The sequence below is a fragment of the Calypte anna genome, chromosome 12 (genome assembly GCF_003957555.1).
Source record: "Calypte anna isolate BGI_N300 chromosome 12, bCalAnn1_v1.p, whole genome shotgun sequence".
Classification (NCBI taxonomy): Eukaryota; Metazoa; Chordata; class Aves; order Apodiformes; family Trochilidae; genus Calypte; species Calypte anna.
Window position 1 is genome coordinate 689,908 of NC_044258.1, and position 25,780 is coordinate 715,687.

A 25,780-nucleotide genomic window follows, 5' to 3' on the forward strand; every position below is an offset into this window, starting at 1 on the left:
ATCAGGCATTGGAATGGGCTGCCCAGGGAAGTAGTGGATTCTCCGTGTCTGGAGATCTTTCCAAAGAGCCTGGATGTGGCACTGAGTGCCATGGGCTGGGAACCACGGGGGGAGTGGATCAAGGGTTGGACTTGATGAGCTCTGAGGTCCCTTCCAACCCAGCCAGTTCTATGATTCTGTGATCTTCAGCCTGAGATTTTTGGCTTTTTGATTTATGTTTTATAACCTTTTTTTTACTTCTTTTAAGCCACAGACTGAAGAAAAGCAGCTCAGCTGAGCATGCCAGCAAAGCCAGCCTTCCTTCTGGCCTCTGCATGTGTAGTTCTCAGAGCAGGTGGGTCAGGGCTGCTGGCACATCCTCCACTCAGCCTTCCAGAGCAGGTACTGAGACTGACGTCAGCCCAGTTATGCTGAGTGTGAGGGCTGTAAACTGTGAGCCTCTGAGCATACCCAGTCATGCTTCAGTGAGTGGTTTTAATGCTTCTTGGTGTGGGCTGTGGCTGTTCGTCTCTTCTTTCCTCCTCATTTCAACAAATGGGCAGTTCAGACCAGTGGGTTGACTTCTTATCTATGGGTCCTGACCCAGTCGGAGTGAGCATTTTCATGTGGCAGCTCAATTTCTCTAACTTCTGGTAACAGCAAGCCCAGAAATTCTGGCAATAATATGAGTTGAATAATAAGGCTTTTGCCCTACCATTGCCCTCCAAAGAAATGGACTTGTGAATGACTGAGGAGCTAGTTTATCTTGAAACCACAATATCCATGCTATTGTCTGGCTTGCCTCACAAGAATCACTTCAACAAAGGACTCCCATTGCTCTTCCAAATGTAAAAAACACTTTGAATGGTTTTCTTGTTACTATATATGGGTAAGTAAATCACATTCTTCAGTTGGTTGCAGAATTACATTAGCAATCTGAGAACAAGAGTTGATCAGAGTGTGTGTGGGGGTTTTTTTTCTAATCATTATCTGTAGACAGATACTAATATTTTATATAGTAAATTGGTTTGCATATTGTATTCAGATGTATGCTTACTGTATTGAATGGTCTCATACCAACAGGCTCTTTCTGCTGCAGTAAGCTCTAGGTTTAGCCTTGTAGTAAAACTTTGTAAGTCTCTACTGTCTCATTTCACAATAGGACTGGATTGTTTTCCTTTCTAACCATATCCCCAAATGGAACTTGATACAGCAACTGTGAACCAACTGGAGAGTTAAGCACAGTGTCTCCTCCATCCTGCCAAGTTCTAGGTCTGTGCAAGGTGAAAGAGCAGAGTGCACTAAATTCTGTCCAGGGCATATCTGGGCTATTTTAATTCCAGTTCCACACAAGCATATGGTCATTACCCAAGTTGTAATTAATATATTCATATTCTTAGTTAGATTTTGCAGATAAGTTTGGATTCTAGCAGTGTCAGTGATACTAGGATCCTCATCTAGGGATTGTGCCATGTAGTTAAAAAAAAAAAAATTTGCTTGCTTTGTTATGGAAATCAATCTTTTTCCAAAACACAAAGGTGCTAACTTTGGTTTCCTTTGGTTTCTTTGCTGTTTTTCTTTTTAAAAGTGTTTTTTTCTTCTGTTTCTAAATGCTGGGCTGAGATAGATGCCTCTTCACTTTGGATAAATATGACTAGCACTAAGATAACAGTTTCGTTCATGGATGGATACTGTTGTCTCTGTCCAATCTATTCATTGCTTTATGGAAAATAAGGGGACCACTGGGACCAGTCCTAGTCACCACAGCCTTCCAGCATGCTAGGTTTTCATATAGTTGTCTAATTTACAAGCCACGTGTGGAAAAGGCCTGGTTAATTTTTTTTTTTGCCTATAGAATCCATGTTATGACACACTGGTGACCCTTGCATGTGTAAGACACCCCACAATGTTAATAAATTTCATGTTCTGCCTCACTGAAAGAAAACGTTTGTTTCAGTAATGCATCAGCTTTCATAGGCATTATGCATAGAAAGAAAAGGAATTATACATTCAAGTATTTATTACAAATTTAGGTGTCCAGCCAGGTGAGATTCAGTCTGACATTAGAGAATGCTTTCTAGCCATCCATCTCAAGTGTTCTCAGCCCAGACTGATGACCCTCAAATGAGGTTTATGCACCATCTCACTACATTTTTGTAGTGAATTCTATGTGTTAGTTTTTATGAGACAAGTGCTTTTGAACCTCACATTCACAAATTTAGCTTTTTGCAAAGGTATAAGAAGAAAATGTGTTCTCTGTTGATAACACTGTGTGCTGGGGTGATACACTGTATTTTTGTGTGCTGGTGACCCAGAGCTGCCTTTCTTGTTGTTGATGTTACTGATACTTGCATCCACCCTTCCCTCGAGGTACATATCCATGGAGAATTTGATAAACATAATTTCTCCTATTTTTTAAACTCCTTAGAGGGTACCCTGGGCTTGTTTCTGCAGGATAAGCTGTGTAAAGAAGAGAGGTTTGGTTGACTTACAGATTACAGGAGTGACCTCCACACCAGCTGCCCAAGGGGTGAGAGCTGAGGAGAGTGAGTGGAATAGCAGCAGGGATCACAGAAAGCAACTGCTGGGATTGTTTTATGGCATCAGGACTGTACACTGTGATATTCTGTAGTCTCTTGAGTGAGAAATGCATGAGGGATGAATAGGCTCAAACAGTACATGACCTACAGCTGAGATTTTTCTTGCTTGGGAGCTGGGTCCTGTCTGTAGGAGAATTTTATCTGCAATGGTGTCTTTCTCAGAAGGACGTTCTGGGACCATTGGGACCCTTTCCTCTTTAGCTACTGAAGGAGGAATATGTAGAGTGCATCATACCCAGGACGACTTTGCCTTTTTCTGGCACTTTGGGAAGAAACATAGAATCACAGAATCATTTTGGTTGGATAAGACCTTTAAGACCATCACATCCAACTGTTAACTCAGCACTGCCAAGACCCCCACTAAACCATGTCCCTCAGCACCACATCTACACAGCATTTAAATACCTCCAGGGATGGGGATTCAACCACCTCCCTGGGCAGCCTGTGCCAGAAAGAAAATGTTATATTACCAGGTAGTAGAAGCAAACATTGGTTATCTTGGTTCCCTGATCCTCCAGCTGAGAGGAACTGTAGCTCAGAGAAAGGAAATCAAAGGTCAGAAGGCAAAGGACTGAGGCAGAGAAAGATTAAGTGTTATGAAGCTGAAAAGTGTGATCTGCCAATTAATTTTTGGGGTGTTAGTGCCCTGGGATTGTGTATCTTTTTGGTACTGTGTGTGCTTAGGTCTCTCCTGGTGGGCAGAAGTCAGGACTCAAGAAGCCCAGCAGCTGCAGTTGGTGTGGAAGGGAAAAGTTAAGGTCTGTATTAGGAAGTATTTCACTTTGGTTCTGGAGAGCTGGGAAGTTGTTGTTTGAGAGAGGATAAGAGTCTCTGGGGTGGCTGCTAAGTTGAGGTTGATGGAAAAAGGAGGGGCAGTTGGCATTTAGGGCAGTTGGAGAAGAGTAAGGGAGTTGAGGTTGTTGGAGAGAGGGAAGCTTGCAGATGAGGCAAAGGGGATATTAAGACCATAGAACCATAGAATTGTCTGGGTTGGAAGGGACCTCAGAGATCATCAAGTCCAACCCTTGATCCACTCCCCCCGTGGTTCCCAGCCCATGGCACTCAGTGCCACATCCAGGCTCTTTGGAAAGATCTCCAGACACGGAGAATCCACTACTTCCCTGGGCAGCCCATTCCAATGCCTGATCACCCTCTCCAGAAAGAAATTCTATCTCATCTCCAACCTAAACCTCCCCTGGCACAACTTGAGACCCTGCCCTCTTGTCTTGCTGAGAGTTGCCTGGGAAAAGAGCCCAACCCCCCCCTGGCTCCAACCTCCTTTCAGGGAGTTGGAGAGAGTGATGAGGTCTCCCCTGAGCCTCCTCTTCTCCAGCCTCAACACCCCCAGCTCCCTCAGCCTCTCTTCACAGGACTGGGACATTGCACTATATGGGGCATTGCATTTCTCTTGTTTGGGAAGCACTGACTGTCAGGAATGGAAGAGGTGGTGGATATGAGTCTTGAGAAAAAACTTGACATGTGCCCTGTGTCTGCACACCCAAAGTGTTTTCTCATGTTAAAAATTTGGTAATTCTGATCCTTTAAAGCTGGTCTATGGAGATTTTTCCCGTATGGAAAGTGGAGAAAAATAGAGGTTTTTTCCCCCCTCTGTAATCAGGGTTAGCTGCTTGTTCCTGCTGCCCCTCAGCAGTGCCACCAGACAGAAGGGGCAGTGGCTGAGTTCCTGCATTTCCCCAAGGGGTTACATTACCTGTGCTCAGCCTTCTCTTTCCTTCTAGTAAAGAAAGGACAGGAAATCATCTTTGAGGGGACTGACTGCCTTTGAAGGATGATTGAAGCTTGCCCACAGTCTCAGTTTGGGGGAAGGCAAGTGACAGAAGTTGTGGCTGTATAACAGATGTTTTCCTTGAAAACTGTATTAAAATTATGGAAGTGGTAAAAAATGACAAAAGCTTTGTTCTCTGGTAGTGTTCACTCTCAAATTACTGCAGCCTCTGATTCCCCATAGCATTGAGTAAAACCTGTGGCATGGGCAGTGGCCATCAGAGGGAAGTTTTGATGACTTTAGGGTAAATCAAAAGCTAATGTTTGGTTTTAAAATACCATTTTTAGCACTGTAGTTTGGAAGCCCTGTGCACACTGTGCAGTGGTCTCTTCTTTGAAAGATGCTGAGTGCTCTTGGTCAGTGCTGTGCTTGCTCTCTCCAAAAGCCAGTGCCAGATGAGAAGAGGGGTGAGATCCAAGCAAATGTAATTCCTGAGGCTTTATTGTTTTGTTAGAAAGCTGAAGTTAATAGCAAATAATTTTTTAAAATTGATTTTCTTGTTCGTTTAATGTCAAATGTGAAAAGTTCATTTAAAACTTCCTGTCTCTATTTTTTTGGCAGGGAAATCAAAAACCCAGTAGTCCAAACTAGCCCCATTTCCATGGGAAAATTGTTTTGCAGGAGGATTTTCAGCAAGCACTAGGCTTGATTTTTTTGAAACTAAAAATGGCCTTTCTGGGAGGGAGAACCTTGTGTACCTGTAGAACTGGAAATGATAACTTGGATCCATTGGAAAAAACAGAGTTTCAGGTTCCTTGTCATGTTACAGCATTTCCTGTCAGTGCTTGCCAAGGCTTGAGAGGATCAACCTTAGAGGCTGATGCCTGTGTTCTGAAAGGGAGAGTTGGCTACTTTTGAAAGGTTTTCTCTTACAAAGGACTTGATGGGGATGTTACTTCACTGCTTCTGGGACCAGTAAATGTGTACTTATGGACATCCATGGCATTATCTGTAGTAAATTAATACAATATTTAATGTCTTACTAATACTACACACATGCACGTGTGTGTATGTATATATCATACACAGTGAAAACATCATTTCTTGAATTACTGCCTGAAACAGTGCAAGGGCAACACTTTGATAGCTGAGTGTGGGGGTTCTTTTTTCTTGTTTTCTCCAGGACAAGAGATCCATCAGCATCTTGAGCAGAGATGGGTGATTTTTTTCATGAGCACTGCAATGTGGGATAAGTGGGGATGTATTTGTGTTTTTTTAGAGTGGTAAGAAAATCTACTGAGGTCAAAGACATTTAAATAGGAGAGAAGAAGACCCTCAACTCAGGAAGAATAGATTTAGAACTTGAATGAGGTTTCATTTTAATTTAATGAAGTTGTAGGTTGCAGGTTATGTAATTGGGTCCCATAATAGGCACTTATTAACAATTTTCAGCCTAACATTTAGGATAAGTAATTACTTTAATGTTTGAAAGCCAAAATTAATTTGTTTTGTAACAAAAGTAGTAATTGATTTTACTGCCTGGTTCTTAGCAAGATACCATTGGGATTCATGGTTTTATCTCATTTCTCATGTAATACTCAGTCTCTGTGCAAGCCAGGTCAGCTCCACACACTGAAGCAGGTTTACATCTAATGACATTCAAGCTGAATTAAGCCCTGTGAATAGCTCTTATGTCTCACCAAGCTGGCTAGAAAGGGGGAATCTTTTCAAAGACTTCAGCTGTCTTAGAGCTCCCTGCTTTATTTCTAAACCCAGTAATTAGTGGTTTCTTGAAACTGGATTTGCTTCTTCCCAAAGCTGAGGGATATACACAGTAATTTTGAAATCCAGCCTTGAAGCGAGGTCTGGCTCCTAACTTCTGAGGAAAAAGTGTTTTAGATGCCTGACTTAAAAATGGTTTTTGTTTTTTTTTCCTTTAATACACTCTGACTTTTTTTTCCTTTGTAATTCCTTACATTACAAAAACATGAAGTCCTTTCTTTGCCCTGTTGACACAATATTAAGGCATGGCAAAGTTAACATTTCACTGTTTGCATCTGGATGGTGCTCAGGACTCTTTGTAGTTCAAAATAAATTATGTTTGTGATTATAATCAGCCCTTCAGAAATTCAAATTAGGATTCCAATAACAAGAAATATTATCAAGATTTTAATTAGCAAGTAACAGTTTATCAACCTAGATACACTAGATTTCTCTGTTATGTATTCTAGCTGCATTTTTACAGTGTTTTTAGCCCAGATGAAGGCAGTAAAAAAGGGGGGAAGAAAAAAGTGAATTGCAAAGTGCTGTTGGGAAATGAAAATATTCTTGGTAAACCTGATCTTCCTAGCCTGCTGTTGGAGTAAGCAGTTGAAGAATGAGGCCAAGATAAAGCAGCGCTATGAGCACTTTTCTCACTTGTGTTTCACCTGGCAGAACTTGGAAGAGATCATCACCTCTTTCACTGCCCCTTCTGCCCTGCAGTCTTCAGCAACAGTGAAATATTTACTTCTAGAAAGATGAGCAGAATTCCCTGCTCCCCATTCATTATAAAGCTTTTAAGAACCCTTCAAGCTTTGGAACAAGCAGGAGTTAGAGCTGCTGTGGCACAGGAGGAGAAGAGCAGGTAAGTGCAGGGCATAGCTCAGACCTGGGTCAGTGTGGTCCAGTTGATGGAAGCACAGAATTTCATTCTGAAATTGCCAGCTGCTGCTTTTGGGAGACAAAAATTACCTGCAGGAGCAGCAGTTGCTGTCAGAGAGGCATCATATGCTGCCTTCTGCACCCATTTTATTTTTATACCCAATGTGGCTGTTGCAAAAAAAAACCCCAGCAAGCCACCAAACCCAAGTGGGAGTTGCAGTGAAGGCTTCTCCGTGCTCTTTGTCCCTGTCTTTTCTGCCCTCACTTCTTTTGTGAAAATGGTCTCTGGTACAGTAAAAGGGTGTATTGAGGTTGGAGTAGGAGACAAATAGCTTTCTGGAGGTGATGGAGGGAAAACTGGAAAACAGAGGGAAAGAGTTCTTGCTAATGAGGAGAGGCTTTCATTAAGTTTTGGTTGTTAAAATTCTTTTTGATCTGCTCTGAAATGGCTGGTTCTAAATTGCTGCATATTTACCAATAAATGATCTGAATTTTCGATTTGCATCCACAATAAGCTTTTAAAATCTTCCTCTGTGTCTTCAAAACAATGAGTAATACAGAACCAGCACTCCAGTAGAGCCAACATTTAAAAAAAGAAATGAAATCCAGCTCTTAGTCCAGACAAGCCTTTACCCCCATACCTGCGTCCTAGAAGAGCTTGCAACTTTAGATATTCTTGGTCATCTTTGTATTTTGGTTTCCCTGGCAGTTCCAGCCTTGCTAGGCCAGTAGGGAACTGGAACCAGGATGCTGCTGGCATCGTCCTTCAGTGAAGAGAGAGCTTCAAATTTGAGCTACCAACCAGCTTAGGAGTGTGGGTGCAGTCAGGTACATGTGCACACTCACAAACAGATGTCCTTACTAGATATTACTGTGTTTGGGTTTTAAGCAGGATTGCATAAATCAGGGTATTACAAAAATGAGTAAGAATTAGCAAATTATTTTGCTAGAACATAATACTGGATGGAAGTCTAACCTTTCAATCTCAAGAAACTCCACTGATAGCAACAAAAAAAAAGTCTTGTTCTGGTATGTTGTTGAAACTTTTAGGTATTAAAGGACAGGTAAAACAAGAAGGCATGTACTACCTTCAGTTCAGAGATATTCTTGCTTTTTTTTTTTTTTAAGACTGTGAAAGGGAGAAGGTAGTTTGTGATTGAAATCTGTTTGCAATTAAAATCAACTTGCAGTGTTTTAAAAAAAAAAGGCAAAAAGGCTCTCTAGAAGAACATGTGTTTTTAAATCTTTTGCTCATTGGTGCAGTCAATAATGCTTCATAAAAAGTAGATAAAGTTAGTAGGTTTTGTGGTATCGAACTTACTCAGCCAGGAGTTCCATGATGTATTGGTGTAGGTGGATCTCAGGGGCACAGCTGTTGATGTAGAAACTTTACATCTCCTTTTCCTTGTGCATTTCTGAACTTCCTGTATGCTTAATACATATAAACTGTATTTCCTTAACACATCTATGTGTGTTTAACGGCAAACACCCCATATGGCTTAACTGAGAATTTTGTTTACTTTTTTTTTTTTTGGTGAAACACATTCAAACTGAAATAATAAAACCCGAGGTGCTAAGTGCAGCAGCTCTGCAGCTGTTGCTGGAAAGGCAAAGCAGGGTTTTTCCTTCAGGCACATCGCCACCTAGCAGCTGGTAACTCCAACGTGCTCCTTTTTTAGTTAAAAAAAGGTAAAACCTCTGTCTAAATACTCTTGCTTTATTCCTCCATCTCCTCTTTGGATTGTATTGAGGTATCAGCTAAGTAGGTGATGTGTCATAAATGCCTGTCTAACCTCAAGAGCTGCAACAGGTATTTTTGTTTCCATTCAAAAAGGGGAATTGTAATTCAAAAATAATTACAATCTTCTGTGGTGTTTTACACAAGACTGCAAATTTTTTTCTCTTGGTTACAAAACTGAGGATCATCAAGGGTGAACTTTAAGTTTTGTCTGAGTGAATGGATCTCACCTGGTTGTTTCATTACGGTGGTGATTCTCAGCCACTGTCACTCATTTCCCCACTAAAAGACGTTGTGTGGCACAGTGTGTACACCAAGGGGGGGGACAGGGGCAGACTGAGGGAGCTTGCTTGGAAACTTTTGTTATACAGCATATCAGTGTGTCTTTAAGTGCTGTAAAAAACATGTAAGCTCTTATTGTCGAATCTGCTATCATGGACTTGATATATTAAGCAGTTGCCACTTTCTTTTTTCTCCTATAAAAGTTCAGATAAACAAATAATACACAGCTGTAAGGGTTTATTTTTCTGTTAGGTCCTATTACTGCTCAAATGTATTTTCACAGGGGGAAAGCTTTCATCAGTATTTAGGAACTGGTGACACAATAACCTCCTGCATTCATAAGCTGCACTGTGCTTCTTTGAAAAAGTAAGTTTCTGAAGCTTCTTGGAATCTGCAAAACGCTCTGTTCTCCTTGTCAGCCCTTGGTACAGCCACATCTGTGCTTGAGCTGGGGCCAGTGGTTGCCTGCAGAGTGCATCCGTCATTGCCTTCCTTTGGCTGGCAGCACAAGAGTGGCCTCAGCCATAAACTACATGTTGTTCAGACAAAAAGAAGCTGAAGGAAATGCAGCAAGAGGGCCCCTGAGGAGCTCCAGCTGCCAAGGACACTGGGAGGTTCAGGGAACACTCATGGCATCGTCGAGGCCACTGCACCATTTGCTTCCCACTGCTCCAAAAGGGAACGGTTTGGTTGTGGAAGAGCAGCACAGAAGTCTCTTGTCAGACTCCACCCTAATGCACTAATTGGCTGTAAAAATACATATGTAGCCACCTGGTTTTGACAAATGGGGACTTACCTACACATCAGAACCACCTTTTTTCCTCTCCCCCTCTTGTTTGCTTTCCTTGCCTCAGAATATATCTGAGATAAGAGATTCTTGTGTGAAGACTGAATTTGCTTTCCATATTAAATTGAGTCAGAAGATCACTGGGTGCTTATCTCTTCTGCTCTAATGAGAGTCAAATCTAAGATACCTTGATGTGAATGAAGTCCAGGGTGATACAGACAGACACTCGTGGGTTGTCAGCTACCTCTAGGGGATGCTGTTGTGTTAAAAGTGCATTTAAAAATTCGCATTAAAAGTGCACTTTTAAAAGTTTTGTTTAGGGTATGGGTATTTCTCCTCCTTACAGAAGCAAAGTGTGTTCAGTCCTATAGGATGTACTCCAGCTAATGGGAAGTAGAGATACTACAGCGTGTAATTGTGTTGGCAGCTACCAGGATGTGGAGAAATAGAATGAACTATCAAAGGTCCTGGGGTGATGATAAGAGTTTGTTATTTTCTCTGTGTTACATCTAACCCACTGATGCATTGATTATTGATTCAGTGGAAGGCATCTCAGGCTTGTGAAGTGTTTGCTGAACAGCAGTTTGAATCAAGGAGTTGGGAATTCTTTGCTGCCAGGAGGAGAGTCCTCTGCAGTGACCCTGGCAGTATTCAGGGTCTGCTGGACTTGAATTTGTTGAACTGTTTTCTGTCAAAAGAAAGGTTTCCTATGAACAGGTTTTGGCTTTAGAATGTTTATGATACATTTACACTGATATTTTCCCCTCTGTTTTTTCAGCAGGCATTGCCTTTCAGCATAAATACTTTAATTTAGAAATAAATGAAGCTCTCAGTGTTTGGTACCGGTTTATTATTATTTAACATGAAGCATCCAAGTCGTTCATTACACAACACTTTACAAGTGCTAATCACAGAGCAGACTGTACTGCTGAAAGACACTCACATAATAAAGTGATCATTACCGTCTAAAAACCTGTAGGCCAGTGACTACTGGTCTAATAATGAGGGTTTAACTTCTTTATTAGTGTCTGGACAGCAATACTGAGCAGTCAGGGATTTGTAGACAATACCCAACCTTGTTTTCTCAAACAACTTGAAGGAACATGTATGTTTGAATGTAAAGGGGAATTTATACTGGGAGTTTGAAGGAGAATGCCCTTGTACAGCTTAGCACACTGTGCAAACCCTGTCTTGTAGTGCTCTTAAGTTTAGAACATTGGCTTCTTCTCTACCTCATTACTTGTACTTCCTGCAAAAATTTAAGTATTTTAGTTTGGAAAAATTAGATACTTATCACTTCTTGTCCTTCCCAAGCATCCATAAAATGTGTTTTATTAATGTAAATTCAGGGATGCTCTCTGTATTAAAAAACTATATATGAGAAATATTTTTCCCAAAAACTTGGGCATACTTACATAGAAACTTGCATTTCAGGCTGAAGAAACATGCATCTTTTGCTGATGTTGTAGGTACGGATTTTTATTGCCATTTCTATCTTAAAAGGACTAAGACTTCTTTTGATGCCTTTATTAGATGGCTGGTTTAACCTAAAACATGGGCATAGAAATATTTGAACTTGACATGAAAATTCTTGTCCCCTTGCTAGAAAATAATAACGTTCTTCTCTTTATTAAAAATATTTTTCTTTCTAGAAAATATCATGCACACTTGATCTGAAGATCTGTGGTTGCAACTTCTGCAGTAACAAATCCTGTGTGGCAAAAAACCCGAGCTACACCTTTTTATTAGCTACCATCCAAGAAACAGTTACCTCAGCATTAAGTACCCACAAGTTTTTACATCATGTTAAAGTCATAAAGATTAATAGTACTTTCAATTAGGAGAGTGCCCTTGCTGCATATAAATAATCAATAACAGGCTTCTTGGCCTTCATCTTGCCAGCAATGCAGAATTCCTTTCAGGTAATTTGTAAGTAGATAAAGGTCAGGACTACCTTTTGTATCTGAAGTGAGAAGAAACCTTACTTGGGTTCCATGAAGATAAATAAAGGAGATAAATTAAAGGTTACTTGGAGCTAAATTTCTTATTCCTATTTGTCAGTAGTAACTGTAAGAAAATTACATAGACTCACTGAAATATCCAGAGCAGTCAAGCAGTACTTTTCAAAATGCCTTGACAAATTGTCATTCCATGAGTTCCCTCTGTAAGACCTTTCCCTTCCCTAACATAGGGATGACATTTTCAAAGTGGAGATGGAAGTTTCTTATTCTCCCTGACTGTATGTTTTTGTGTATACCCTCACAATTGTCCATCCCAGGCAGGCAGGGATGAGTTATGTTCCAAATCCAAGAGGGTAGAGAGAGGCAGAAGGAAGATTAGGACTCCATTGTTTGTTTTAGACCAAACTTGCCCAGCATTTATCTCTTTTTCAGTCAGGCTTCAGGTGCTGATCAGATGCAGGAAAGGCAAACTGATGAGAATGAGGTTAGCACACACCCCCATACAGATGTTGTGCCCCAATGTGGTGTCACACACATCTGTATAAGCAGCTAGAGCCTTTGTGACCAAGGTTTGGCCTGCAGACGGGCAGACCACATCCTGAGATGAGAGCAATGCTGTAAAAAGCCCCGTCATTTGTGTCATCCACACTGGAGCTCCAGCAGCTGGGAGCAATCCCAAACACACTGTGGAGCTGCTCATCGCCCTTTTAAAAACCCCAGTGTAAAGGTGTGCTGAGGGGCCTGCAGCTGGACCTGGCTGCAGGCACTCAGAGATATCCAGAGTACCTCTGCTCTTTAAATTTGTCTTTATCATACCAGAGATGCTGAGCTGTTCCATTACTGTAAAACACCATTATTTTTCACTGCAACAATACTAGGATATGCCTGGGGCCACGCTGGGAAATGAAGTAAACGTTTAAGAGAAAAAATTAATTTTAAACAGATGGATTTTGCTCAGTTCCTCCGTTCAGCAGCCTGACCAAACAGTTACCCTGGGTCGGCCCCTGCCCCATGCCTGGAGCAGGCCCCTCAATCCCCGGCCTGGCTTGGACCCGCCTCCGCCGCAGGCGCCTCCATCCCCGGCACGGCTCCGGCGCAGGTCCTCGGGCTGCCCGCTGCCCGGAGCAGACCCCTCGCTTCCCGGCGCAGTTTCCCCATCTCCCCGTGCTTGGGGCAGTTCCCCCATCTCCCCGTGCCCGGGGCAGTTTCCCCATCTCCCCATGCCCGGGGCAGTTCCCCCATCTCTCTATGCCCAGAGCAATTCCCCCATCTCCCTGTGCTTGGGGCAGTTCCCCCATCTCTCTATGCCCAGAGCAACTCCCCCATCTCCGTATGCTCGGGGCAAACCCCCCCTCCCCTCCCCTTTCCCCGGGCCGGCCTCTCCGCCGCCGCCGCCTCCTCTTTCTTTCGAACACTCGGTGCATTTAGAGGCTGATCTTGTGCAGAAAACATCCCTGACATTTGAGGAGCTCCAGGGCCCCACCGAGCATGCTCACTCCCCGCCCGGCAGCGGAGGAAGCTGGTTTACATACGAGTCATACCAAGCATAGCCTGCATGTCAGTGCAGGGAACTTGCAGCGGGCTGTGAGCTGGACTGCCGTGTCTTTGTCCTAGGAAATTTCCCTTCTTTCACTTTGATTTTTTTTCTTTCCTTTTTTTTTTTTTTTTTTTTCCCCTCCGTGCTTTTTAATTTTTTTTTAATAATTTGAATAAGACTTGAAAACTTTTGAGACAGTCGCCTTTGTAACCGAAGGACACGGTATACTTTAGTTTCCCGAAGTCTGGAAAGGGAGCGGGTGTGTGCTCCGCTCCTCCGCCTCTCCTCTGCTCCCCTTGTCCTTGGCTGCTGAACTTTGGGAAGCCGGGGGCGTCCTGGGCACCATTTCCCCGCCTTCCTTCTCCCTCAACCTGGGCGCAAGCGAAGAAGCTGGTCTTTTTTGCTAGCCCGATAAATGCTATTTATGAAGATGGACCTGTTGAACTACCAATACTTGGACAAGATGAACAACAATATCGGCATTCTGTGCTATGAAGGTAATGGTTGCCTTAGGCCGGGTGTCCTTTGTCGGGTGTGTGCGCTGTGGTGGGGACGCCGGAGTTGTGAGGGGAGATCCGTGCTGCGAGGACCCTCGTACTGTTGTTAGGGCTTTGTTAAGGCAAGGAGTCCGTTTTTTTCTTTGATTTTTCTTTTTTTTTTTTTTTTTTTACCTCATAGAAGGCGCGTTTTTGGTGTTAATCGTGTTCTTAAACACTAATGAGGTGAGTTAAGAAGGACCGTATTGATTTTTTTTTGAGGCAGGTCGAGTGTGTGCCCGCGATTTCCAGAGCTGTAAAAAGAAAGGGTTTGTAAGAAGGGTGTGTGTGTGTGTGTGTGTGTGTGTGTGTGTGTGTGTGTGTGTGTGTGTGTGTGTGTGTGTGTGTGTGTGAATGTCCATTCTCTCTCTCTAGCTGTGCCCCAGCTCCGTTCTGACCCCAGGGCTGGGGTGTTCGGCCCGGACGTCCGCCCGGCAGCACCCATTGTCCGCCCTGCGCAGCCCGGGGCCGCCCCTCCACCGCACCCCCCGCTTGGGTCCCCGGGGAAAGAATTACACAACCAGTTGGAAAACTTCGGGTTTTGTTGTTTTTTTGTTTTTTTTTTTTTTCCCTTTTTTCTGGACTCAGAATTTTCCTTCAGCTAACGCAGGCTGGCGTTCGCTCTGTGCTGTGAGCGCTGACGAGTCCCGTTTGGAAGTTGCCCGAGGTAACGGGGGTGAAATCGGTTTCTTCGCGGAGCGGAGCTTTTACCTACGTGCAGCCGGGAGAAATGGTTATGGTTGGCTTTGCCTGGAAAGAAAGGCACCACTGAGCTAACTCAGCTTGGCAGTGGAACTGTTTTTGCTGTAGCCACACACAAACGGTGCAGAAATCTTTCTTCCGATTCAGCGGGAACGTTTTCCGCGTTCACTTGGAAAAGAAAACTTGTAGGAGTTGTCAGGGAAGAAACAATAAGGCATATGCATAAAACTAGGAGCTGTCTGTTCAAACTCTCCAGGAAAAAAAAAAAAAAAAAAGCAGGCCAGAAGATAGGGGGCTGAAGCCCATGTTGGAAAACACCATCTTTTCTATCATTACACCAGCATGGCACATTTCTTCCCTTCAGGAAGTGGAGGGGCTCCATCAGTTAACATTAAACATCAGTTAAATTAAACATCAGTTTAATTTTATCTTTTTCTTTCCTACAAGAATATGTATATATTTTCTTGAGTAAATCCCTTTTTACAGAGGATTGCCTGCAATACTGAATAATGTGTAGCTGGGATTCAATAGAGTTGCATTTTCAAGATTTTATCACGTGCTTTTTTCTTTACAGCAAGAGAACGAGCTGAAAAAAATGAGGAAAAAAAAAGGGGGGAAAAAAAAAAGAAGGGAAAGAAACTTTCTGGTTCTTTGGAGGCAATTGACAGTTCTCATGAAGATCTGCATAAAACTCCACTTATGTGGTACATGTTCCTTAGTGTTTTGTTGATAAGGCAGAAAAACTGTAGTTTTGGCCCATTAGTTCAAGTCATTATTGTCATGCCTAATAGTTGAGGAAGATTCTTTCCAGCCCCTTTTTTCCCCACCCTCTTCTCCAGTATTGTTATTTAGCCAGATTTTAGCTTTAATAGTTCAAAAGAACAACTAAATGAATGCACTCTACTCCAGCAATCTTTGTTTAGTTTAAACATCTGTTGCTATTTTCCTTATTATGGAAGTTAACATTTTTAACACTAAAATAAACACACATAAAATGAAGAAAAGAAAAGCAAAACTTCAGTGGTGTTTATCGTGAGGTGTTTATGTGCCAGTGGTTTAAAAAGTATAAACACTGGCAACATCTGCACTGAACCTGAAGGGTGTCTCAGAGATGCCTACAGATCTTCCATGCCACAGTATTTATTTTATAAGTGAGTTGTGTCAGCAGTGATGGATCTTGTCTTTTCAAAGACACTGCTTCTGTAGTAACTGTATTGACAGCAAAGTGTCCTTTCAAAGTCAGTTAATTAGGATTTAGTGAGAGTCATCCTTGAACTACTTCTAAAGAGTTGCCTTTCTGAAAAGTACTTTTGCAGATGAAGGATAAGATACAAATACATTATAAGGTATGAAAATAGCCCTGAAATTTCAGGGCAAAGAATAATGGGGATGTATGTTACAGGAAATAAATTAGATTAATTCCATACTCTTTTAGATTCTCTCATGAAACCCTTGCTTTTGCTTATTGAGGTAACAGGAATGCTGGTGAAATGTGTCATTATCATTTTATGAGGCTTACCAGTGGTTTTAATCTTTCACCTCTGGACTATGTGCCACTCATTGGTAGCTGCAGTTGGTGGATGGGAGATGCATTGGTCCATACAGAAAAAACAGGAAAAGTTCTTCCATGATAGTTTGATAGTTCAGCACCAAGTAGAAGAATATAATTTGCATTCCAAGACAAAAGTTCTGCTTTTTCTTGCCTAGCAAGGGTTGCTGATAGCAATTTATCTGCAGGCTTCAGGCTACTGAGTTAATGCCAGCACTTGGTTGGTCTTCCCTGACTGGAAGGTGGAGGAAACCTCACCTGTATCTTAGTCTCATTCTGTCCCTAAGTTGTGTCACTGATGTATGACATGAGTATGGGCACATCTGTTGACAGAGGGCTGTTTAGTTCATAAACCATATGTCTGAGTTTCCCTCACTTGGTGGAGGTGTCGGGGAAGAAAGTAGGATGATGACTAGCATAGATGGGCTCTGCTTCATCTGGACAGAAAAGCATCCTTTTGTTGGGCTTGGGGGGGATGGAAAATCTAGAACTTCTCCCATTGACTTTAAAAAAATAATGGTTGTGTTGCAGGTTTATCTGACTGTAGTATGGAGATGACTGTTTTCCCAAGCATAAGAATATTTATTTTTTAAATTTTATTCTACTCTTGAGGTTGGTCTGACACATGTTGCCCAGAGGAGGTTGTAGAGTCTTCATCTTTGGTGATAATGAAAACCTGAAGGGACATGGTCCTGAACAACTTGATGTATTGAGCCAGTGAGGTTTGGACAAGATGATTTCCAGCCCCAACACTTTATTTAAATTAGGCAGCCACAGCCAGTAGGATTTTAATCACAGATGAGGTAGGAGGGCTTTTGAAAGAGGATCTCTAAGTTTGACCCACAGAATAAGGCCATTTCCTTCCATCAAGTTGCCTGTTTTACACTGATAAATTATGTTCTTTTGAGTGTTTTCTTAATATTATTACTAACTTCAATCTCTCTGGTTCTGGATGAAGATCTTAATTTTAACAACGTGCTGGGGTTTTGAACAAGTTGCATGAAGAAAGACATGTGAGTGTTTTCTCTCCAGTGAAAGAAAATGTTTAAGTCATTCAACTGAGAATGTTTGGTCTTTGTCAACAGGAGAGTGACACCGTGCAATGATCAGTCATTTCAAGCAACTTATTGTAATAAACCTGCTGCAGTAAGAAAGAAAAGAGGAAATAATTAGGGAATTGTTGACTCAGCATCTGGGTGCTGAGTTTTTTGCATGGTTGTATCTGATCCTGTCGTACTAAACCTTTGCTGCCAGTTACCAGCAGTGGCCAGTTTAATGAGTAGGGCTTTCATATTGTTTGCTTCCTAATGAGCTTGGAGACATCAGAAAACTCTTGGGAGACTGTGTCCTCACTGAGGTGCAAAGGCTGTGGAAGCAGAACCCTTATATTCTGGCATTCCCAGTGCTTCCTATCAAATATCAACCACTTGATCTGGGCACGTATTCAGAGGTAGAACACCTGCATCTTGTTTTGCAATGGAAACTCCACATTAGCTGAATATTTTTTCTCTGAGAGCCTTGTGTGTGAGGTAATGGCAGGAGGGCTCTGAGTTCAGATAAATCATTGGGGGTTCCATCTCTTCCACTGGTGCAGGGGCAGCCTGGCAAGTTCTGGCTCCTCTTTGCCAGTGGAATATGTATGAGAAGGTGCTGTCTCCAAGTACAGGATTTGTTTCCTTTTATTGTTTATTGGAAGGAGCCTGCAGTTGGAGTTGGAAGACAGAAATCCTTCCTCTTGCTCCCCTTTTCAAATGCTTTGTGTTATTACTGCATTCTCCAGGCTCCAGCTGCTATGCTGGGAAAGGTAGAAAGAAACTCAATAAGATGAGGAGAAATTCCCTGGGGCATGTTGGAGGATTTGGAGCACTCAAAGTAGTTATACAGAGTCCTCTAGACAGGCCAAAAGACTGAATTTTTAAAAAATTTATTTTCATGAAGAAAATTGGATCCAGATTTCTAGCAAGCCACCTCCTTTTAGTTTCAGGATAGCTTAAGCTTAGTGAATGGCACATTACAAAATAATTTCGCTGATTTCTGTGACAGTGAAGCTTTAAGTGGCAGTAGCACTCAGCATGCTGAGTTCTAGATCATTTTAGGGCACTGCAAGACACTTGAGATACCTGTGTATCTTCCCAAAAAAGGCCAATGCAGATGTTTGATTTCAAACTCAGGGCCTGAAACAGATTCTGCTAACTTTATTTGCTTTTTTAATGGAAGGTAACGTGTTTTCTTAAGTTCAAAATAATAATGTCCATCAGGTTTCTTTGCTGACCTTGCATTTTACTCTGGGTTTGTAATGGGTTTTTTTTTATTAACTCTGAAATTTAGTTCAGTTTGTAAATACATAAAACGACTTTTAACACTATTTTTCTACTAAGAATTAGTGGAACGATAATTGGGATGAAAATCTTCATGGTGAATTAAATGCTCTTGTTTGTAATGCAGTGTAAAATTTCTGTTCAAAGTCATGTGTATTACGATGCACCTACAGAATGTTCCCCGTTTATAGAACATTTTCTGGGTTGTTTTTCCAAGTCTTTTATTTTCAGGAAAAAGCAGAGAGCTCCAGCTTCACAGTGTTCTTTTTCCTCCTAGCATGAAGCTGGGAAAACCTTTTCTGTCCTGACATAAAAATCCATTTTATTTTCCTCATTCATCAAAGGCAAGATAGATTTAGGTCATACATAAGCATCTTTTCCCTGGAGTTCTGTTGTTCTCCTTGCCCTTGATGCTACATCAGCATTTGTACTGAGAACTCAAACAAGGAAATAAAAAAAACCCAGCAAATGTAGTAGTGGCTTATACCACAGCTTTCAATAGATAAGATAGGACTTTTTTCTGAGATAAAAGGTAATGATGTTTGTATCAGTAAGTTGAATTCTGTGTTAATGAGCAATTTGCTTAAAGGCTGTAACTTGTTACTCACAAGTCAAATTTGTTACAGTGCCAGGTCTCTTTGGATATAAATCCAGGGATTTTAGGAGACATTGAAAAAGCTTAAATTGCTCCAGAGTTTGAACAATGAACTGTATTGTAAGGACAACTGTTAGAGAAAAAAAATAAAGCTTCAACAACAGTCTTCATTGTGTGGCATCTAAAATTATGAATGAAAAAGTTCATCCATATGTATTGGGTTTTCTTTTTTTAAAGATCTGCTTTGCATGAAAATAGTTGTCTATTAATTTCTTCTGGAGGATTAATACAGATGAGCCTTTATGTTTGATTTTGGCTGAATAGACTACAGAGTTTGAACATGCTGCATGCAGACAGCGTGCCAACCAATTTAGCAGAGTTGTTTACACTAACAATAATCCAGCAGGACAGAGCCTATAATTTTTCACTGATAATAGTATGAGGTAGTGATGAATACACGTTTCTGGAGGAGAGTTTACAAGACTGGTATTATACTTTTTCAACACTGAAGAATCAGGAGGGGGTTTGCTTTTAATTTATTTTTAAAGCCTGCCAATTTATTTTTTTCTTTCCCCTTCCTCCTGCAGTCTGTAGCATCCCCCTGAAAACTACTTGACAAATGTGCACAGAAGGGTTGCTGGACACACAGAGGCTTTGTTTCCCTTCTCCTCAGCCTGGTGTTTTGGGAGGATGCCTGTCTGTGCCCTGTGAGATGTGGTGCCAGGGCTGTGGGTGCAGAAACTCATCCCCCCACCCTCCCCCCGAGTGCCACGACTGCAGTTGTGATTTCCTGGGGTCAGATTTCCCTTGGTGCTTCATCTGACAGCTTTTCTAAAAGCAAGCTGATGTTGTCAGGCCTGTCTCCATGGGTTGCTGTAAGGACACAGGTAGCTGGTGTGTACTGGCAGGTACCTGGGGAGGCTGGGTGAAAGGAGAGGCTGTCCATCACCCAGCACAGGGCAGTTTTGAACAGGCTGAGCTCTTAATTAAGGTTATCTCTGCCAAACTTGTAAACCTCACGTTACAGATGGATGGAGTTGGAAGACTTCTTAACATCATTCTTAACATCAGTAGCAGTTTGGCACTGGTTCTAGGTAAGGCTTGCTTGAAGCATGTTAGTTGTTAGGAAAGAGCTCCAGACAGCTTTTTCTTGTATCACTTGTGGTGTTCCTGCAACCACGACAGCATTGCTTCCAGTCCAAGAAAAAGTCATCCAGAGACTTCAGTGAGGTGGTGAGTCCTCATCAAAGATGCCTGGATTCCTGGTTGTAATAGGAGTGTGAGGCCTGAACATCTCAGGTAAAAAGTAATAGGGGTGTGGGGGCCCAAGTGTGAAAGGGGTTTTAGAGTGTTTTCTTTGCCTCAGGTTCATGACATTGTTTGGTATCACTCTTTTAAAGTAACACCTTTTTTTCTGCACTTTTAACATTTGTTGTTGATAGTGTTAAAAACAAGAATTTGTTGAACATAGTAGTGTGTGGTACACACTACTTTTCCATCCAAAAATGCTGTGTGGCTCTTCACTCCTCATTTTGTCTTTGGAGGGGAAGACGACCCCCAATGTGGTGTCCATGGATGGAGGTAGATGATATCCAGGAAAAAATGTAATATTAGCATTTGTGTGGCTTCAGTAGGTAGGTGCCAACTTAGTTCCTTCTCAATAAAAGTGGCTCCTGTCTTTTTGCAATAGATGTTGTTACAAGAGTGTATCTTTAATTATTTTAAGACATGTTCTTTTTCACTCCTCATCATTCTGGAGTGTTCCTTGTCAACTGTGAGAATCAAGCATTGTAGTGTATAACTTTCCTCCTGTTCTTCCAAACGTTGCTATCAGGTTCCAGGAAATATATTTGCTCTCCCAGGAAAAGTTTGGAACCACTTGTGTTTAAAAAGCAGTAGTTTTTCCTGGAAACCCATTTGACAGGGCAGGCATGGAAACCACTCAGCATTACACCTCCCTGCTTTGCACAGCGTAATATTTATTCCTCAGTGGGCAGAAATAGATTTTTTTTGCCTTTAAACACGAGTTGTAGTTAGGCTCATCTACTAAATCTCTCTTATGTTTTTTTGCCAGTGTAAGAATGGCACTGCTGTACAGGAATATAAGCCAATATTGAAATATTTATTATATTTTAACCAAAAATCACAGAACAGCAGGTTGGCAATAGCCTTTGTATTTACTCTCTAAAAAAGTGTCCAGCCCAGCAATCCCTTGTGTAAGAACAGTGACCCAAGAAAGGTGCTAAGTGGATATTTTGGAATAGCTGTTGTCTTTTTGGGAATTAGTATTCACTTGTTTTACATACGGCACGAGAGCACTCTGGTTGCACTTCAAAGATGGAAATGTGACTTTTCAATGTTGTTATTTAATTGTGAATGTTCAGTATGCCTCAATTCTGAAGATAAATGTAGATATTTATGAAATTAGCAGGTTGTGCCACTTTCAGAGCAGAACTTTTCAGAAAATGTTTTTTTTTTTTCTCCAGATTACTAAATTTGAGTTGTTTTCTCTGTGATGCATTGTAATTAAATGACCATATGAAGAAAGTCAAGCTTGTCCAGTCAAAAGGAAGCTACTTCTATGAATCTGAATTACCTAGGAAGGCCAGTAAATGCTGCACAAGAACTAGCCAAGTAAAATAAGGCTCTTTAGTTGTTCTGTTTATATTCTTTGGAAAGTAATCTCTTCTAAAGCAGGAGCTCTACAAAAAGCACTCGGCATACAGAAAAAGAAGTTGACATAACTATGGCACCTTCTTTGTGGTGGTTTTATACAGAACACAGTAACTGAAGATAGGGTGAGGGAAGTGCTGTATGATTCATACAGGACAAGTTTCAACTCAGCCAGTTTCTTGGATTTAGTATAAATATTTATGGCATTGAAGGGGATTTATTTATTTTTTTTTTTTAAATATGCTTCCTTGTGCTCCGGATCTTTTAGATGTCCTCCTCAAACATCTGGTGTGCATTGCTGCTTGTTTAACCCCCACCCTTCAGTTTTCATGCTGTGGCATCTCAGAGAGCTATCGCAGTCACTCTGTGGTTGGCGTAAATTAAATCTCCTGGAGCCAGCTGGGAGGATGCTGACGTGCACACTTTTTCTGCTGAATACTCAAAAGCCAGTGGCTGCAGTTAAAGAGGTGAATGCTTTGCTCTTGTCTTGCTGTAGACATTAGACTTAGCTATTTACCAAAGGTGTCAAAAATTCCAGCATTAGCAACGATGTTTACAGATTCTCCACCAATTTCTGTCTCTTAGAAAAAGCTTCTCTTACCAGTGTTACAGAACCAATGTATCCCTGCCTTTAAAAATCCTTAAAATCCTAATTTTTAAGACTAACTGCTTTGAGGTACATTATTCTTACCTTAACAGCTCATCTATGGAGGCACTGAGTTTTCCTTTACAGTTCAGTAAATCAACCACCACCCTCTTTGGTTTCACGTGGTTCTCAATGAGTCCGTTTAGGAGCAAGTACAATTACAAACATAGTAATACTCATTGTAATGTATTTGTAGATATATATTTTTAATTCTCTCTGCAGAGTCCAGTCCTCACAGAACTGCAGTGGCTTTAACCTTCAGCTTTCCCCATTAAATAAATAGTGAATGTTATCCTTATTTACAGAGGGGGGAAAAAGCTGTAATTGGTTGAGTTCACAGGTAGGGATAAAGCTGACAGCAGCATTGGAAGTGCCTTGGTTGGAATACTTTGCCACAGCTGCTAAATATTACTGTGACATGTTGGTAAACAAAAAGGGATTTTACCTGTTTGTTTTGAGATGTGCAAATAATAATTCTAATTAATCAGCTAAGCAGATAAAAACTCTGATCTTTGAAACTTGGGCTGATGACGTATGGAATAGGTGTTTGCTTTCTGGTCAGCAGAAAGGGAGGGAACAGGAGCTGTGGCTTCAAATTTATTGTGACTCTGGAACCCTTCTAAACTGAGATGATGAAATCTCCTTTCGGTGTGATGGGGAGCTGAGGCTTTTTATCTGATCCAGGGAATGAGCTCTTACTAAGAATAGTGGGGTGGATTTTAAATACCTCCATTTGAGCTGCAGGACCTCTGCTCTTTTATGTTGGAGGCCTGTTGAGCTGCAGAAAAGGAGTGTGCCCACTGATGTTAATTTTAAATTATCTTCAGTAGATGAGTTGGGCTAAGGAACTCCAATTAAATAGCAGTCCAACTGTGGTCATACAATGCATGGTTTGGCAAGAAGCAAGCTGATAACCCATTTCTGACCTAAAGCAGTACTTCCAAACCTTTTTAATGAATGCAGTGTCTCACTGCCTCGGAGTGAATGTTTGGTTCCATTAGGAAAAATTCCCAGTGGTATTTAATAGAGTGGCTGCTTAACTGTGGGCTGGAGCACCTTTAATGGGTGGTGGAAGGCAGAGCTCTGCAGAAGTCTTTGGGATGCACATAATTTGGGCAAAATGGAGAAGGATTTAACAGGTAATTAGCAAGGGAGTGATATCATAGTGTAGTGAAAGAATTAATGTCTGGGTCCCATGGATCTAGCACCAAGTGAATGGTGGGACACAGGCATACAACTGGTGTGTTTAACCTTTATAACCTTTGTTATATCGACCCTTCTGCTCTTCCCTGTCTTTTCTTTGTTGTTTTGTTTGTTTGGGGGAGGCTGTTGTTTTGTTTTTTGGGTTTTTTTGTTTTCTGTCTTTTATCTGGAATGAGTTGCTTCTTAGCTCTGAAGTAAGTAAACAAGTTAATCCAAAGGGAGATTCAGCTAAACACTAGTGGGTATAGAGAGGAGTAAGACAAAGCCTTAACTAAAAGTCCGAGTACAGTGAGTTTGGTATTGCTCACCCATTGCAATCCCACGACTGTCAAGAGCACGTCAAAAATACTGATTTCTGCTTGTTCCTTTCTTTCTCGAGAGTTCTGGAAAACCCACCCTCAGTGCCCAGAAAACTGTGAGAAAGGCTGTCTGGGCAGCATGTAATTTCTTGGTAGCAAACAGAATCCCTCCCTCTATCTTTCCTGCTTTCTCTTCCCCTTGGAGAGAACATTTATTTTAAGTGACCCTGCAACTTGGCCCCATAAACTACTCTCCTTCTTGTGAAATAAACAGCCCAGCTCTGGGTTAGACAGGGCTCTCATCTGTCCCTCAGCACCAGAGGGTTGTCTGCCCTTTTATCTCTGAGTCTGACAACCTCCACTGAGCCCAGTACTGCAGTCGTGCTGACTGGTGGAGTGGGTAGGAGTGTTAATTCACATCCAGTACCTTCAATCCTTCTGAGGAGGAGTTGGTAATGTTCCCTGGTACCAGATTTTTAACAGCTGAATCTGCTAGTGGAGCAATGGATTTCACACTCCTGTACTCTGTGAATGCATACAGTTTTTTTCTGTGGGTCTCTTCATAGTGAGGTTTTTTTCCCCCTAATAAAATGACTTAACTTTAGTTGCATGTTGTGAACCTGAGGTTAAAAACTGCTGTGTCAGAGGGACAAAATTAATTTTATCTTTTTGTTCATAGTGGTGTTTGCCTATTTGTTTAGGAGAGAATCCTTTCAGAATAATGGTAACTTTATGTATCTTTCTTTAAACCAGCACCTTGACCTTGGAGAAATGACAGTACATCCTTTCCTTTCCCTCTCGCGAGCCACACTGTTCCTGGAGCTTTTCTAGAAGATCACCTTCACAAGTTTTTGGTTATTAAAACTCTACATGTGTACAACAGCTGAGGAAGACTATTGGGTCGTGTCCCAGAATAATACAGACCCAGTGGGTTGAATGATCTCTATATTTTCTAACCTTGTCATGCTTCTGATGGGCTTGAATTCATTCTCTTCTGCTGACTGGGTCATATCTCAGCCTTCTGCCATCAGTTACAGTAAAACTGGGCAAATAAGGAACTGGCAAGCTGACACCTCCTCCTCATTTTCTTTGTGAATAATATGATCAAAAGACTGTCTTGTTTTCCTCTGAATGGCTCATGTAGTTTGCTGTTGGGTTCAGAGTGCTTGACTGCCCTGCACAGTTGTCATTGCTCCCTCTGTAGAAGGGATTTTGGAGCCCATTTTGAGGGACAAAGGGATTTTGTTTATTACAATGGATTCTTTGTGGGAGATGGGCTGAAACTGTTCTGCTGCTCTGTGGATTAGTGTCTTCAGGATTCTGTCCAGCTTGGTTGAAGGGGCTCTGTGTTCCTTAAGTGCATGAGGCCACTTCAGATGGGCTCTGCAGTCAGGTAGCAGAAAACCCAAACTGGAACTACAGTTTTTCCTGTTTGTTTGTTAGAACTAATGGCATTTGCTCACTTCACCTGGGTTTAGGAAGAGATGCTCAGCTTGGTGACCCTGGAAGTGGCAGCAGCTGCTGTTTGGGTGTCCATGGGCTGCCCTCCAGTCCCATCTTCTGCTTGGGATGTTGGGCTGCTTGGCCACATCCCATGTGGGGAAAAGGCAGTAGCAAGATTTCTTTACTTTTTCTGTGGGTTTTTTTTTCTTTTTAAAACTTACTTTGTGTTTTTATATTGTGTTCGTAATTTAAAAATACAGCATTTATATCCTCTCTCAAGCCTTCTGCCTTCCAGGTGTTTGGGGGAAAATAAAATGAGCATAAAAGAAATATTGCTTGAATGTGCAATGTTGGATCTCGTGGCTCTTTTATAAAGCTCATTTTTATTGATACTCTGAATTTTTCCACATGTAGCAAAGGAGAATAATAATGTCAGAAAAGGTGTTCAGAGCATGTTTATAGTAAACTATGGTGAAAGCTTGCAAGTCCATCTAAAAATAGGCTCAAGTTTAAGTGCAATATGCTTTTTTTACCTTTGCATAGCACCTTTTTCTTCAAATCTT

At 41.6% G+C, this 25,780-nt stretch overlaps 1 protein-coding gene across 2 annotated transcripts in view; it reads left to right on the top strand.

Annotated features, from left to right (window-relative positions):
* Window positions 1-25,780, top strand: part of VGLL4 (vestigial like family member 4) — an 89,540-nt gene that overhangs the window by 30,207 nt on the left and 33,553 nt on the right. The window contains exon 1 of one of the 2 annotated variants that reach the window (XM_008506240.2): window positions 13,218-13,750. The exons of the other annotated variant lie outside the window; for it this stretch is intronic. Coding sequence (XP_008504462.1) covers window positions 13,669-13,750 — 82 coding nt within the window. The 5' untranslated portion in view covers window positions 13,218-13,668. Of the gene's footprint in view, window positions 1-13,217; window positions 13,751-25,780 lie in introns of those variants that run through there. 2 annotated transcript variants of the gene reach the window in all.